Below are 17,445 nucleotides of genomic sequence, written 5' to 3'. Positions count from 1 at the left end.
TGCACTTTTTTTTTTACAATTTCACTGCACTTGGATTTTTCTTCCTATTTTAGAGAACAGGACATGGTAAAAAACAAAGGTGTCGTTCAAAAGTACAACTCGTCCCGCAAAAAACAAGCCCTCACATGGCCATATTGCCGAAACAATAAAAAAAAATAATAAAAAAAGTTACGGCTCTGGGAAAAAGGGGAGTGAAAAACAAACGCAAAAACAAACAAAAAAAAGGGCTGTGGAATGAAGGGGTTAAAATAATTTTTGCTTTTTTTTCATGACATGTAGAGCCCAATTTTTGTGGCGATATCGTTGTGAAAACATATCGTTGAAAAAAAACGAAAAAAAAACAAAAAACACTTCTTCCCTCTTGCTGGGGGTGGAGCTAGTAAAAGCGGATTTGCAGCAGCTTTTTCCTATTTATTACACACCTTGTTATCCCCCGTAAAGTCATAAATGACATGCAGGAAAAAGAGGGATTTTTGGTACTTACCGTAAAATCTCTTTCTTGGAGCCTTCATTGGGGGACACAGGACAACCATGGGTGTATGCTGCTGCTGCTAGGAGGCTGACACTATGCAAAAAAGGAAAAAAGGCGTAGCTCCTCCTCGGCAGTATACACCCACCGACAGGCACCAAGTACCTCAGTTAGTGCAAAAAGCAGTAGGAGAAGTGACAGAACTCATAACAGTAAAAGTACCAACTCAACTAGGGTCTCCAGGCCCCAAACACGGTACCAGAACAAACCAGTAGGGAGGGTGCTGTGTCCCCCAATGAAGGCTCCAAGAAAGATTTTACGGTAAGTACCAAAAATCCCTCTTTCTTTATCGCTTCATTGGGGGACACAAGACAACCATGGGACGTCCAAAAGCAGTCCCGGAAAAGGGTGGGTAGAAAGGAAATGAGAAAAGGTCTCAGGTCGGCCGGTGTGCGACCGCCGCCTGCAGTACCTTCCTACCAAGACCTGCATCGGACGAGGCTTGGGTATGAACCCGATAGAACCTCGCAAACCTGTGCAAAGACGACCAGGTTGCGGCTTTGCAAACTTGCAAGGCAGAGGCCTGGTGGCGAACAGCCCAAGAAGCTCCGAGAGCTCTGGTGGAGTGAGCTCGCACCCCCGGAGGAGGACGTGCCTCATGAACACGGTACGATTCTGAAATTGCCGAGCGAATACAGCGCAAAATGGTGGATTTAGATGAAAGCCCTTCCGACGACCTTCAGAAACGACAAGGAGAGAATCGGATTGACGGAAGGGAGCAGTTCTAGAAAGATAGACCCGAATGGCCCTGACCACGTCAAGCTTGTGAAGAGACTTCTCCAAAGGATGAGCCGGAGAAGGACAAAATAATGGAAGGACAATGTCTTCGTTGATGTGGAAAGCCGAGACCACCTTGGGAAGGAATTCAGGAACCGGTCGAAGAACGACCTTATCCTGATGAAGAATCAGGAAAGGGGAACGACATTACAGGGCTGCCAACTCGGAGACCCTCCTGATGGATGTAATGGCAATGAGGAAGGCGACCTTCCAAGAGAGAAGGGAAAAGGGCACGTCATGAAGAGGCTCAAAGGGAGCAGCCTGAAGAGCGCCAAGGACCAGGTTAAGGTCCCAAGGTTCCAAGGGAGGACAGAAAGGAGGGGCGATATGCGCAACTCCCTGTAGAATAGTCCGAACCTGGTGAATGGAGGAAAGGTCACTCTGGAAGAGAATCGACAGAGCGGACACTTGTCCCTTGAGTGTGCTGAGGGATAAGCCCGAATCGAGACCAGACTGGAGGAAACCGAGAAGATCCGGAAGAGAAAAGGACATTGGAAAAACTTCATTGGTTTCGCACCAGCGAAAGAACGCTTTCCAGTACCTATGGTAGATACGGGAAGAAGCCGGTTTTCTGGCTCTGATCATGGTCTGTATGACCTGGGAAGAGAGACCAGAGTTTTTCAAGACTGCGGCCTCAACGGCCATGCCATTAAACTCAGCGACTGAGAACGCTGGTGGTAGAGAGGTCCCTGCGAGAGGAGATCTGGCCGATACGGGAGTCTCCAAGGAGTGTCCGCGAGCATGTTTACGAGCTCGGCGTACCACGGTCGCCTTGGCCAGTCCGGCGCTATCAGTATGACTGGAATCCCTTCCAACTTGATCTTCTTTACCACCCTTGGAATCAAGGGGAGGGGTGGGAACAGGTAGGGAAACTGAAACTGGGACCATGGAATTACCAGGGCATCGTGGCCGACGGCAAGAGGATCCCGGGACCTGGCGACAAACTGAGGGACCTTGTGGTTCATCCGGGACGCCATAAGATCGACGTCTGGCGTACCCCAGCGGAGGCAAATTTGATTGAAGACTGCGGGGTGGAGAGACCACTCGCCCGCTGCTAGGCCCTGGCGACTGAGAAAGTCGGCTGCCCAGTTTTCGACACCGGGGATATGAACGGCTGATATGGCCGGAACGTGGCGTTCCGCCCACCGAAGAATCTTTGCCACTTCTGCCATTACTTGGCCGCTGCGAGTCCCGCCCTGGTGGTTTAAGTACGCCACGGCCGTGGCGTTGTCTGACTGGATGCGGACAGGAAGATTCGACAGAAGAGACTGCCAGCGGATTAACGCAAGGAAGATTGCCCTGATCTCCAGAAGGTTGATGGGAAGGAGAGCTTCCTGGGAGGTCCAACGGCCCTGAGCCGTGTGTTGTCGGAAGACTGCTCCCCACCCGAGAAGGCTGGCATCGGTGGTGATGACCTGCCACTGAAGGGGAAGAAATGATCTTCCTCTCAGGAGAGAGCAGGACAACGACCATCTTTCCCAGGACTCCCATGCAGAAACGAAGTGACTGAGGGGCTGGGCGTTTGAGAAGGCGGACCGCCTTGAGGAGTACTGAGAACTTGTCCTCTGGGAGGAAAACCTGAGCTAAGTTCGTGTCGAACACCATGCCCAGGAAGGACAGTCGTTGGGATGGAATCAGAGAGGACTTGGTCCGGTTGATAATCCAGCCGAGACGGGTCAGGGTGTCCAGGGAGACCTGGAGACTGTGGGCACAGTCTAAACGAGAGGACCCCTTGATCAACAGATCGTCCAGGTAGGGGATAACGAGGATCCCCCTGGAACGAAGGAGGGCCATGACCGCCGCCATGATTTTGGTGAAGACCCTGGGGGCAGACGCTAAACCGAAGGGGAGAGCCGTGAACTGGTAGTGATTGTCCCCGACAGCAAACCGAAGGAATCTCTGATGCCGTACGCAGATGGGGACATGAAGGTACGCATCTTGGATGTCGACCGAGCAGAGGAACTCCCCGGGTTCCATGGAGGCGATCACTGACCGCAGGGATTCCATTCTGAAGTGGCGAGGTCGGACGTGGCGGTTCAGAAGCTTCAAATCCAGGATAGGGCGAAGAGACCCGTCCTTCTTTGGGACTACAAAAAGGTTTGAGTAGAACCCGCAAAAACGGTCTTCGGAAGGAACGGGAATTACGACTCCGGCGGCGACCAGAGACTTACCCGGCTTGCTTCAAGCCGTAACATGGGACGGTTGCTTTGGGGGGCGAGAGAGAAAGCATTAAGCTACTTACGGTAGCGGCATTTCTCGGAGGCCCATGACAGCACGACGAGAGAGGGGATCTGCCCATTAGGAACAGGAAACCTACAGATACAAAAGGGCGGCACCTCTCCCCTGCATCAGTTGTATTTCAGAGCCTTGAGAGGACTACCGCGGTTAGTAGCATACAAAAATACACATTATATACAGTTTATATACAAAATTTTAACCCATATATTGGAACTGGGCATATACACGTGAGATATATACATTATAGGAGGTGCAACCCCCACGTGAAATAGGGAGGGAACTAAGGGTGCTGTCATGGGCCTCCGAGAAATGCCGCTACCGTAAGTAGCTTAATGCTTTACTCGGACTCCCATGACAGCACGACGAGAGATTTACAGAGATGTAACACTACCCTAGGGAGGGACTATAGCCTGCAGCACCCTTAACCCGAAGGTGAGATCAGAGGAGGCCCCTAAATCCAACCTATAGTGTTTAAAGAAGGTGGACGGGGATGACCATGTGGCCGCCTTACATATCTGGTCGATTGATACTCCAGATTTTTCCGCCCAGGATGTAGCCATGGCCCTGGTGGAATGCGCCCTCAGATTCTGCGGAGTCGGACCCCCACCTGCAGTATAAGCCAAAGAGATAGCCTCCCTAATCCACTTTGCTAGTGTGTACTTTGATACCCTGAGTCCCTTTCTGGGATTTTGGAAAGATAAAAATAAGGCATTATCTTTCTTCTATGTATCAGTAACAGAGATGTATTCTAACAGGCATCTCCTAACGTCTAACGTATGGAGTAGCTCTTCTTTAGGGTTGGAGGGATTGGGAATGAAAGATGGTAACACTATCTCCTGAGACCTGTGAAACCGAGATGATACTTTTGGTAAATAGGCCGGGTCTGGTCTGAGGACTACCCTATCTGGCAGAAACTCTGTATAAGGGGAAATTCTGGAGAGAGCTTGTATATCTCCTACCCTACGGGCAGATGTTATTGCTACCAGAAATGCTGTTTTAAGGGATAATGCCTTAATTGAAGCTGATTGTAATGGTTCAAACGGCTCTCTAGTCAATGCTGACAGGACTAGGTTAAGATCCCAAGGCATAGATCTATCCCTATGTATGGGTCTAGCCCTACTAGAGGCTTTAATGAACCTTGAGATCCAATAATTATTGGCGACGTTGCAGGAAAACAAGGCCCCTAGGGCCGAGACTTGTACTTTTAGGGTACTAGTGGATAGATCTAGCTCTAAGCCCCTTTGCAGGAATTCTAAGATCTGTTTTATAGGTATTCCCTCTTCTAAATTAAAGTCAGAAGAGGCCAGGAATTTCCGCCAGGTTCTAGCGTAGATTGTTGTTGTAATCTGCTTCCTACTTTTCATAAGGGTTTCAATCAAATTTGGGGAGAACCCTTTGTTTTTCAGTAACGCCCTCTCAAACTCCATGCCGTCAAATGGAGACTCTTTACTTGAGGATGGCTGATCGGACCCTGGTGGAGCAAATCTGGGATGTCCGGAAGCACCCAGGGGTCCTCCACTGACATGACCCTGAGCCAGGTGAACCAGGCCCTTCTGGGCCAGAATGGGGCAATCAATATAACTCTTGCCCAGTCTTCTCTTATTTTCCTGATTACCAGAGGTATCAGGCCCAGCGGGGGGAACGCATAAGCCAACCGAAAGTCCCAGTTGATCAGAAAGGCGTCTACCGCCAGAGGATTCTCCCTGGGATTTAGGGAACAGAATTTTATTGTCTTTCGGTTGTCCCTGGTGGCAAATAAATCCACCTCTGGATGTCCCCATTTTTGGACAATCTGGTTGAACACGAGATCGTTTAGAGACCATTCCCCTTGTCTCAGGGTGTTGCGGCTTAGAAAGTCCGCTTTCACATTTTCTTTTCCTCTTATGTGCAGTGCGGTTAAAGATAGAAAATTGTTCTCCGCTGTCTGGAATAACCGGTCCGCCACTCTCATCAGAGATTCGGAATGAGTTCCACCCTGGTGATTTATGTATGCGACCGCCACCTGGTTGTCCGAGAGGATCTTGACGTGGTGACCCTGCAGACATATGAGGAATTTTTTAACTGAAAGTTCAATTGCCATTAATTCTCTGTGGTTAGAGGAGGCTGATGTTAAGGGGTCCCATAGACCCTGAACTATCATGTCATCCATGTGTGCTCCCCAACCTGAAGGGCTAGCGTCCGTTGTTACAATACGTGTCACCCGTGTTACCCAGGGAACTCCCGCCGATAAATTGTCACTGTTTAGCCACCATCTAAGAGAAGTAAGGGCTTTTGGACCCAAGGTAATCTGACTCTGCAAGGACCCCTGTAAAATTCTATCATTAACCAGTACCTCGGATTGTAAAGGTCTGGTATGAAATTGGGCCCAACGGACAGCGGGAATGCATGAGGTTAGAGATCCTAACAGTGACATAGCCTGTCTAAGGGTCATGGATGGTTTATCAATTGCTTTAGATACTTGTTGTTGGATGTGTAACAACTTGTCAGGCGGAAGACAACACTGTTGGGTTTCTGAATTTAACAACAGCCCTAAGAATCTCTGTATCATTTGGGGCTGTAACCGGGATTTTTCATAATTTATGATCCACCCCAGATGTTCAAGTTTGGTTGTGGTTGTCTCTAGTTGTGAGGCAATGGTCTGCCGAACTTCCCACTATAAGGAAGTCATCCAAATAGGGGACAATCAGGATGTCAGATTCTCGCAAGTGCGCCATGACTTCGGCCACTAACTTTGTAAATACCCTAGGGGCCGCTGATAGGCCAAAGGGAAGAGCTCTGAACTGGAAGTGACGAACCTGACCCCCCATTGTCACAGCTACTCTCAGGAATCTCTGGAAGTCTTCATGTATTGGAACATGATAGTATGCGTCCTTTAAATCCACAACTACCATGAAGCAGTGTTTAAACAACATTTTTATTGCTGTACTGACTGTTTCCATTTTAAATGATTCATTGACCAGGAATTCATTAAGGCTTTTGAGATTTATGATCGTTCTAAACGATCCGTCTGGCTTCTTGATCAGAAAAAGAGGAGAGTAAAATCCCCTCCCTCTTTCTGATCCTGGGATTTCGATCAAAACTCTCTTGGAGCATAAGTTCATGACCTCTGCTTCCAGGGCTGCTTGTTCAAGGGGGGAGGAGCGTAAAGGGGTTAACTTAAATTTATCCCGAGGCCAATGACTAAAGTCAAGCTTTAGGCCTTTTGCTATAATGCCTCGGACCCATTTACTGTTCGAAATGTCAAACCATGCTGAAGAGAATGTTGACAGTCTACCCCCCACGGGGATTGCTAGTCATTGGTCCGGCTTTTTCTGTTCTTTTGAGGAACGGCGAAACATATAGCCTGTACCTCTTCCGCGTCTGTCCTCCCATCTAAAACTCTCTCTAGAGGGTGAGGACCCGCGTTTCTTTCCGCGACCAAATCTTCTTCTGTTGAAGGGCCGACGGTAGGATGCTGAAGAAGGATTAGGAAATTTCTTCTTGTCATCCCCCGCTTTCTCCAGCAACTCATCCAGAGTTGGACCAAAGAGATATTCTCCCTTACACGGGATTGCGCAGAGTTTAGCTCTGGATTGTATGTCGCCTGACCAGCACTTCAACCATAAGGCTCTACGAGCCGCGTTGGAGAGCCCTGCCGCTCTAGCCGCCATCCTGACTGAGTCCACCGAAGCGTCTGATAGAAAGGCCGCAGCATTTTGAATTGTTGGTAAGGCCTTCAGAATAGAATCTCTGGAAGCGCCGTCCTTAAGCTGGGTCTCTAACTGATCCAGCCAGACCATTAAAGATCTGGCTGTACATGTCGCGGCAACCGCTGGTCTGAGAGATCCTGCCGCTGTTTCCCAGGTACCTTTAAGGAAAATGTCCGCTTTTCTATCAAGGGGGTCCTTGAGGGTCCCCATATCCTCAAATGGCAACGAGGCTCTCTTGGATGCTTTTGCCACCGCCGCATCCAACTTAGGGGCCGCACTCACAGACTCTTCTGCTACCTGGGGGGGGGGGGGGACAGTATAGGTGATAACTATTATCTGACCTAATGTCACTTCCACCCCACCACACCTGTAGTTCTCACCGTCTGTTGTATACAGGGGGCACATAATTTCTTAGGACAAGAGTCTGGTAAGGGGACTCCACAGAGGGCACACTCCTTATGTTTTGACTTGTCACTCTTCTTTCCCTAGAATGATAAAGTATAAGGGGCCCGCGTCACAGAGTGAACTTTCACGTAGATCACTTACCCGTGCGCCAAAGTAAAGTACCGGAATGCGAGGGGGTTGTTTCCTAGTCGAAGCTCTTGATCCCTGCCCGGATGAGCTTTTACGACTGGACTGGTCGCTTCTGTCTTTCTCCTTGGGCTTCTGACGCACATCATCAAGCAGCTGCTGCTGCTCACCACCACTCTCCATGACGAATTTGCGACCAAAAGCAGGGTTCCTGAATCGTCACCTGCTTAAATCCCCCTTGGATCCGGTCAGCAGATAGGTCAGTGCCATTCCCATTGGCCCAGGATACCGCAGGGAGGATAGGATCCATGTGGGAGAATACCGGTAAGCAGGATACATGGGCGCCGCCATTTTGGATCGACTGCGCATGCGCAGACATCCGGCGACCCGGAAGCGGCTACTAACTCCGCCCCCCCGCGTCACCGCACCCGGAAACGCTCCAGCACACGCTGAGAGCGGTGCAGGACGCCGGGGACGGATCGCAGCGCTCCGGCCACATAGTCCTGACGCCGGCACCCCGCAAGTACGCCACCGCTGCACCGCCAATGGGAAATACTTACCGGCGCTGACGCTGATGGAGGCGAGAAATCCTCTGGACTCTGCTCCCTGCTGTGAACGCCACCGACGTGCAGTCCAGCAAGGACCACCGTGGCGTCTCCAGGGATCTCCGCACCGGCCGAGGTAGGAGACCCCCTCGCTACCGGAATCGGCCGGCCGGCCTGGGCTCCATAAGATTCATCTGTGAGCACCCGTCCCTTTAGGAACAGGAAACCAACTGATGCAGGGGAGAGGTGCCGCCCTTTTGTATCTGTAGGTTTCCTGTTCCTAATGGGCGGATCCCCTCTCTCGTCGTGCTGTCATGGGAGTCCGAGTAAAGAAGCGATTTTCCGGGAGGGTAGAAAATTCGATCTTGTACCCGGAGGTGATAATCTCTCTGACCCAGGCGTCGCTGATCACTGACAGCCAGGTGTCTTTGAAGAGAAGCCTGCCTCCCACCCTGGAAAGACTCCCAGGTGGGGGCGACCCGTCACTTGGAACGGTATCTGTTGGAACAAGGTCCGGAAGACCTGGGAGGTGGAGCCCTGGATCTCCACATGGGAGCTGGCTTGTAAGAGGTTTTCTACGTTCACCCGTGGTAGCGGGTCGCTCTTGTTGCGAAGAGGAATCTGAGGCTGCAAACGGAGGAAAGGGGCGAAATGTTCGAGAAGCCTTTGGGTTAAAGAAGCGTTTTGGCTTGGACTGGGGGAGAGAGGTACTCTTGCCCCCAGTCGCGTCTGAGATAATTTGATCCAGACGAGCGCCAAAAAGCCTGGAACCTTGAAACGCCAAGTTGGTGAGAGACTTTTTGGAAGTAGCATCTGCATTCCATGCTTTGAGCCAAAGAATGCGGAGCATAGCGACAATGTTGCTGCTTGCCCTGGCTGAACAGGCTGCTGCATCTAAGGAGGCAGTGAGAAGGTATTTCCCTGCGTGGTTAATCTGGTCGGCGAGGTCAGCCAGCTCGGTAGGGGAGGCCGAAGCCAAAATGCCTCGGCGGAGAATCTTGGCCCAGGCAGATATGGCCTTAGCCACCCATGTGGAAGCAAAGCTGGGGCAGAGGGAAGCACCCGTTGCCTCAAAAGCTGATTTGGCCAGTGCCTCAATTTGTCTGTCCGATGCATCCTTAAGCAACGTGCCGTCCGGTAAGGAGAGAACAGTCTTGAAGGAAAGACGGGAGATCGGTGGATCAACCTTGGGAGATTCAGCCCACTTGGAGAGAAGATCGGCGCTAAAGGGATAGAGCACGTCCAGATGTTTTCTACCCGAAAAATGTTTTTCAGGATGTTCCCAGTGTTTAGACAGGGTAGACTCAAACTCCTCATGGGTAGGAAAGGAGCGAGAGGGACGCTTCACCCGCTTAAAGGAGACAGAGGAATCCTGGGGGGAAACCTCGTTTTGTTTTAGTTTGAGGGTTAGCGATATAGCCGAAATAAGACTATCTACGACAGCCTGCATGCTAGAAGCCTGGTCTGAATCGGAGTCAGAACCGGACTGGGAATCCACATCAGACCCAAGGTCCTCCTCCGAAGAGGGGAATTGGGAGGAGGAGAGCAGCTTGAGCACTGCGGAGGGACCTGGAGAACCAGACGAAGAGCCAGACAGAGTCCTCTTTCTAGAGCAGCTGGCTGATTTGTCTCCCTGTGGTTCAGGGTCAGGTGCGGCCGACTCGCCATGGAAGACGGTCGGAGCACTGGTGGCTGAACGAGGCTGTGGAAGACGATCGAGCGCCTGGACCAGGGACTGAGATACCTTAGTCAAATCAGAGACCGACTGCGAGATAGCAACGGCCCACTCAGGGGGAGGGAGAGCGCCCCCATCCCGAGATTCGTAAGCTTCCTGCGGGGTAGACATGGCAGGAGGACTGCAGGACTGGCAGAGAGGCGACGACTGGCCTACAGACCACTTTATCTTACAAAGAGCACAGGCATAGTGAGTTATGGTAGGTTGGTAAGGAAGGCTACAGAAGAGTTGGACATAAGGATATTCTGCAGCACTATACTACAGAAAAGACTAAAGGGCCTACAGTGGTATGGATAATACCAGGGAGGGGCCAATATAGTGTCGCAATCCTACCGCACCGCAGAGCAGAGTTGTCCGTGTCCCCCAACACACGATGTCTCATGTGCACGGAGCTGCTGAAGCAGGAAGTGCCAGCTGAGAAGGGGCGGTGCTGTACTGAGAGGAATAAGCCAAGGCTCCTGATAGGGCCACACTGAAAGGGAAGGGTGTGCCCGGGATGTAAAAACCCCTCTGAGTGGAGGAGGAAAAGAGCGCCGAAAAAGGAGGGGGCGTGGCCGGCCGCAGCGTGAAAGTGAAAGTAAAAAAACGGCCGTGACTGTGTGAAAGCACTGTACATTTAGACCGGGAAATACTGCTGCGGGGGAGCGGCTGCTGAAGCGCTGGTACCTGCATGTTCCGGTTCCACAGGTAGAGGGAGAGAGGATCGACCAGGGGCCCGATGAGAGACGGGTCGCTGGAACAGAATCCTTCGTCCAGAAGACGGCCTCGACCCCAAAACAAGGGGGAGGGTCACCGCTGGTGACCACCGTCTTCCTCTCAGCCCACTCCGAGGAGAGGGGTGAGGGGGACTGTTTGGCAAGGACCGCCACCATAAAGACCCTGGAGCACCTGGGAGGGTGACAGGGGATAATGTCCTGCCGGCGGTATGAGAGCTGCGATGCGGGCGACACCACACTGCTCGCTCAGCCGCCCTCCTGGGGAGGCAGGGTGGAAGATTGCACCCTGAATCCCTGAATGCTGTATCTGAAAAAGAAAAGCCAAAACGTTAATAAAAACAACAAAACCTGTAAAGGAATCAAGATTAGCAGCAGATCTGGAGATCCAGGTCCGCCTCCTACAGACACTAAGCACAAACTGAGGTACTTGGTGCCTGTCGGTGGGTGTATACTGCCGGGGAGGAGCTACGCCTTTTTTCCTTTTTTGCATAGAGTCAGCCTCCTAGCAGCAGCAGCATACACCCATGGTTGTCCTGTGTTCCCCAATGAAGCGATAAAGAAAAGGGGTTGAGTGAGGGAATTTCAACATTTAAATGCTTTAAATCTGCAATCTGATTTCCCTGTAACTGGGATTGGTATATTAGTCCCAGTAACATTGGAAATTCAGCCTCCTGGCTGCATAGCAGAGCTGACAGCGTCTCCTAGGATCCAGCAGCTCCTGCTCTCTCCCTACACCCAGCAATCACAAACCACTGTGACCGAAGGAGGAAAGGCCATTAGCGTTTCCTTTAATGTATACAGAGCGCTTGTTCAGCAATTGGGAAAGCAGAGATGGTAATAAACCGTCTCTGCCTTCTCGATGGAGAGTCCAGATGTGCCTGACAGCCAGCTGATGTACCACATAGTGACTCTTTACAACGTCACTGCAGAGTATATGAAACTCTAAAAGTTTACATTAAAGTTCAGACATCACGTTACCTCTTTACCCAGATGCTCGGCATATTCAATATCCAGCTCATACAGAGTTTCAATATGGTCGCTAGTGAAGGCTATGGGCACGAGTAGAATATTTTTCTTCCCTTTCTCACAGAGACCCCTGATCGTTTCATCTGTAGAAGGACCCAACCAGGGCATGGGCCCAACCTGAGAAATCAGAGCACAGAAAACAGATTAAGAAAGGATGCAGGATGCTTAATTGTATCACAACTTCCATTCCCTCTACCATTAGTACATATTTCTTTAAGATATTAATGTACATATCTATCTATAAGATTCCTAAACAGAGCTCTTAGTACCCACCATCAGCCGTCTATGGTCTGTACACTGGGTCTGGCATCCTACTGAAAAGGACATTTGGGAGCAGCAGAGAAAAGCCAGCGAGTACACATGGCCTTCCTTACAATGTTCTTTTCAGCTGGAGGCTACTCTAATCCTTAGTACCAGCTACAGGCACATACAGGTGCATCTCACAAAATTAGAATATCATCAAAAAGTTAATGAATCTCATATATTATATAGAGTCATTACACACAGAGTGATCTATTTCACGTGTTTATTTCCGTTAATGTTGAAGATTATGGCTTACAGCCAATGAAAACCCAAAAGTCATTATCTCAGTAAATTAGAATACTTTATAACAACAACTTGAAAAAATGATTTTAAAATCAGAAATGTTGGCCCACTGAAATGTATGTTCAGTAAATGCACTCAACACTTGGTCGGGGCTCCTTTTGCATCAATTACTGCATCAATGCGGTGTGGCATGGAGGTGATCAGCCTCTGGCACTGCTGAGGGGTTATGGAAGCCCAGGTTGCTTTGATAGCAGCCGTAAGCTCGTCTGCATTGTTGGGTCTGGTGTCTCATCTTCCTCTTGACAATACTCCATCTGCTGGTGTAGGTCCACTGTGTTTTATCAAGACCAAAGTCAGCACAGCCGTCTACCAGGAAATGTTAGAGCACTTCATGCTTCCCTCTGCCGACAAGCTTTTTGGAGATGGAAATATCATTCTAGCAGGACTTGGTATCTGTCCACACTGCCAAAAGTACCAATACCTGGTTTACAACAACAGTATCACTGTGCTTGATGGGCAGCAAACTCGCCTGACCTTAACCCCAAAGAGAATCTATGAAGAATTGTCAAGAGGAAGATGAGAGACACCAGACCCAACAATGCAGACGAGCTGAAGGCTGCTATCAAAGCAACCTGGGCTTCCATAACCCCTCAGCAGTGCCACAGGCTGATCACCTCCATGTCACACCACATTGATGCAGTAATTGATGCAAAAGGAGCCCCGACCAAGTATTGAGAGCATTTACTGAACATACATTTCAGTAGGACAACATTTCAGATTTTAAAATCATTTTTCAAGCTGTTGTTATAAATTATTCTAATTTACTGAGATAATGACGTTTTGGTTTTCATTGGCTGTAAGCCATAATCATCAACATTAACAGAAATAAACACTTTGTGAGAAACACCTGTAGATAGTTTTGCTTTCGATTTTATTCAAACAACTTTGCAAAATAAGTTCATTAACAAAGTGTGCAAACTTTCTGATGTTTGCAACAAACCAAACAACGATATAACAAGCGGTTTCTCCAAACTCATCACAGAATGTCACTTTTACTCCTGCAGACTGCATTCCTCCCACTGAAAAGAAAAAAAACCAAAAAAAACACAAAACCTCTTAGGAAGGTTCATTTGTGAATCAGGTGTCATCTCTAGCACCTAATGCAATAACCAGGCGGATACTAAATGCTGAACACCTCAACGTCTGAACTCTAAGAAGTCCCCTCTACTGACCCAAAAGCACAAAAAATATGGCAAAAATAGAAATAAGCAAAAAAAATATTGTGGAGCAATAAGAAAACACTAGACCTAGTCTATGGATCAGTGGTACGTCTGGAGGAGGCAGCATCTGCTGGAAAGAAAACGCTGCCTACGGTGAAGCATGGCGGAGGCTCAACTATACCTTCAGTGAAGCATGGTGGAGGCTCGGTCATGACTACAGTGAAGCATGGCAGAAGCTCGGCTATGACTACAGAGAGGCAGGGCAGTGAAAATGTCACATTTTCAGTGAGTAGATAAATCTTGGGTGTTTTTTGGACCTTCCAACAGGACAATGATCCCAAGCATACCTCAGTCCACCAAGGTTTGGTTTGAGAAAATATCCAGCAAGATTCAGGATTGGCCATCAGTCGTTTGACTTGAACCGCGTAAAAAAAAAAAACCTATGGTGGGATGTGAAGATGGCGACTGCAGCAGCAAACCCAAGAATATTAGTAATTGAGGTTATTGCCAGTGAGGATTGGGCTAAAATTCCTCAGAAACGCTGCCCGAAGCTGATATCTGGTTATGCATCACATTTCCAACAGGTTATAACAGCCAGAGGAGCTTGTCATGAAGGAGTGGATATTTCTGAGGCTGCAGTAGTCAGTAAAAGTGTGATTTGGTGTAGAATTTGGAGAGAAAAAAAAATGTTATATTAGTTGTGTAGAGCCATTTACATGGTTTTTACAGTTTTGCACAAAACAATTAATGTGCATCGGGGGTGGAATAATGTCATTTGCCACTGTACAGACATACCTACAAGGAGATGGGCACTACAAATACAATGATTTCTATAGTGCGAGATCGCCATCTAGTGTGCACAGATCATAGTACAACGTGCCTGATACGCCCTTAGTTATAACAGCTTTCCTACAATCAGGCTTCTTGTGTTCTTTCACCTGACATTAATACATTATACAAAAATCTGCCGTAAGTGCACAGCCCCAAATCAGAGCCGGCACCAGGCAGATGAAGGCATTCTTTACTTCTCAGACTTATGGATCTTTACTAAACATCTAAGTAGCAGCGTTTTCTGCAAAACAATCCAAGAATAAAAGTTAATTATAATAGGATTTGGGGCTAAATCTGAATCACACGGTAAATTCATAGCCACAAGTGATGAGGGGGCTGCATAGAAGACTACGGGTCTCCTACCTTAGACTGCCACACGAGCCTGTAAGGGTTAGAAAAACTAAGTTTCTCCATGACTTTTTGCACTGTGGCGCCAACTTCCTGTGGGTACGGATCTCCTCGATTTACCACCTGTAAGAAATAGAAATGCCAGCTTAGAATCCCCCCTACATTGACTGGAGCTACGGATCGCAGCTCCGCTCCATTCAATACGTTTACATCTGGCAGCTGCCAAAGTTCATAACGACTGATCAGTGGGATGTCGAGCATCGGACCCCCATTGTTCTGATACTGATGACGTATCTTAAGAATACGTCATCAATTTCTTATGACCGGACAAACCCCTTTTTAAAAAAAAAAAAAAAAGTATATCTATAGAAATCAGTCTGATAAAAAGAGAATTATTAAAGACAAAAAATAAATAAATATAAATAAATTTAAAACAAAAAACAAAAAAAACCCAAACAAACAAAAGTAGGAAATGACCTAGATTTCTACGTACCGACATTGGCAAAGAGTGTGCAGAGAACAGGATGACCACGTCCGCCCTCTTTTCTTCTGGAAACATCTTCAGTTCTTTTTGGATGTGATCGGCAAAACACTGAATGGGGGGTAAAATAAATAAATAAATAAATATCAGATTCTCCAGTTACCAAAGGCCAAATACAACAATCCTTCCCGTGTTCTTTTCACCTGGACCAGAAGCGGATGCGTCGGCCATCTGTCGATAAGACTCCACTTCATAGTGGGAGCTGCACCTTTCGATTTGTAGTATCGATATATTGCATTGAGGCTGCTCCCTGAAGAGAGAAGAAATAGAAAAATAAATTTAGAAAATCATAAAGACTATCTGGTCTACACCTCATGGAGGTTCATACATTGCTCCATAAATCTTACGGATGTAATAGTGGTGCCCGTGCCAACAAATATCACCCAACAATTAACCCCCTTGGATGCAGAAGTCAACAGCACATGCAGCATCTAAGGCGTTTCACACCGTCAGCCCCTCAACACAAGTTCATGGGGTGCTGATGGGCTTTTATGGCAGCCGGAGGTGGAATTAAGGTCCCAGGTATGCAAACTCCCCCCCCCCCCCCCTTCTTTTACCTGGCCTTCCGAAGGTGTAGGGAAAAAAAAATAAAAAAAATTGCTGAGTGGAGGCAAAAAGTTTCACTCTCACCTGTAGTGGAACAGCTATACTGGGGATACTGCGTGAAGGCGATTGCTCTCTCTACGCCGTCACTTTCCATTTCTTCGATGGCGGCTTCGGTAAGCGGACGCACATAACGGAAGCCTATATAATATTTATGAGGCGCTGTCCAAGAAGGAAACAGGACATTAAAATGATCAGATCTCGGCACATTGCATAGAAAGGGGAAAAAAAAAAAAAAAGAAGTGGTGGCAAAATCCATATTCATGTCACACATTAATTAAATACCGTATATGGACCGGTCGACTATTTTATTTGTAAGAATTGGGCATGTGAAATTCCAAAGCCCCATCCCCCATCCTACTGATATCGGAGCAGATAACTTTTCCCCTTGCTCTTTAAAAACCCATGCACGCGCAACAATACATGTACATGGGTGAGCTGGGAGGAACAGCAGTTGGGGGGAGTCAAGCAACTGTGCAAGGTCAGGGGTAATAGGTACTACCAGGTGTACGGGCCGCCAGGCTGGCCATACCCAAGGCAAAACTGTCTGCTAAATGCTCATCCAGATTGCCGTGCTCTCTCCCGACCCTCTTAAAGACATGGCTATTTGTGCAAGCCTCGGTAGGAAGAAGGTAATAAGCTGCTGCCAGACTCCTCTGGCGCTGGCTTATGTCCTTAGGTATAAGTATCTGTCACGGACACACTTCTCAGCACGTGACGTGGGGTGTGTCTGCAAAGGTTAATTGATCTCCTCTCACTCAATCCAGCACTGTTATAGGCTATAAAATGAGTGTATGTATATATATATATATATATACTAGACTGTGGCCCGATTCTAACGCATCGGGTATTCTAGAATATGCATGTCCCCGTAGTATATGGACAATGATGATTCCAGAATTCGCGGCAGACTGTGCCCGTCGCTGATTGGTCGAGGCAACCTTTATGACATCATCGTCGCCATGGCAACCATTATGACATCTACGTCGATACTGTGCCCGTCGCTGATTGGTCGAGGCGAATTCACGGCAGACTGTGCCCGTCACTGATTGGTCGAGGCAACCTTTATGACATCATCGTCGCCATGCTGTGCCCGTCTCTGATTGGTCGAGGCCTGGCGGCCTCGACCAATCAGAGACGCGGGATTTCCAGGACAGACAGACAGACAGACGGAAAAACCCTTAGACAATTATATATATAGATATATATACATATATATATATCACACCCCGACACAGAAATACCTATACGTTTTTGTCTAAAGTTATGAGGCGAGCAGAAATGACTTCTGAATCACAATCAGCACAGGCCGACCCCCGCATGTGAACACCGCCCTATTGTGTAACCCATCTGTCATACGCCTGACGAGTCCAGTAACAGCTCAGGAGAGATAACTACAAAGACATATTGGTGCTGTGGATGACAGACATCCATACACATGGGCTCACAACGCCTGAAGGGTCTGTCAGACCTGTGAATAGGCAGAGTTGGGGGGATGGAAAAAAAAACAAAAACAAAAAAAAACACAGGATTAGGCATGTCGATATCCAACATGCTCAATCCTTATAAG

General features: G+C 48.4%; 1 protein-coding gene across 1 annotated transcript in view; it reads right to left on the bottom strand.

Moving 5' to 3' along the window:
• Positions 1-17,445, bottom strand: part of FECH (ferrochelatase) — a 47,726-nt gene that overhangs the window by 7,488 nt on the left and 22,793 nt on the right. The window contains exons 5-9 of the mRNA XM_077282495.1: positions 15,903-16,037; positions 15,416-15,522; positions 15,225-15,323; positions 14,747-14,854; positions 11,739-11,903 (exon numbers count right to left, since the gene is read on the bottom strand). Of these exons, the coding sequence (XP_077138610.1) occupies positions 11,739-11,903; positions 14,747-14,854; positions 15,225-15,323; positions 15,416-15,522; positions 15,903-16,037 (614 nt within the window). The remainder of the gene's footprint in view (positions 1-11,738; positions 11,904-14,746; positions 14,855-15,224; positions 15,324-15,415; positions 15,523-15,902; positions 16,038-17,445) is intronic.

This window comes from Ranitomeya variabilis, chromosome 1 (assembly GCF_051348905.1).
Source record: "Ranitomeya variabilis isolate aRanVar5 chromosome 1, aRanVar5.hap1, whole genome shotgun sequence".
In the NCBI taxonomy this organism is placed as follows: domain Eukaryota; kingdom Metazoa; phylum Chordata; class Amphibia; order Anura; family Dendrobatidae; genus Ranitomeya; species Ranitomeya variabilis.
Note: the sequence above shows the minus strand (reverse complement) of the source record. Positions and strands in the feature narration are given on the sequence as shown.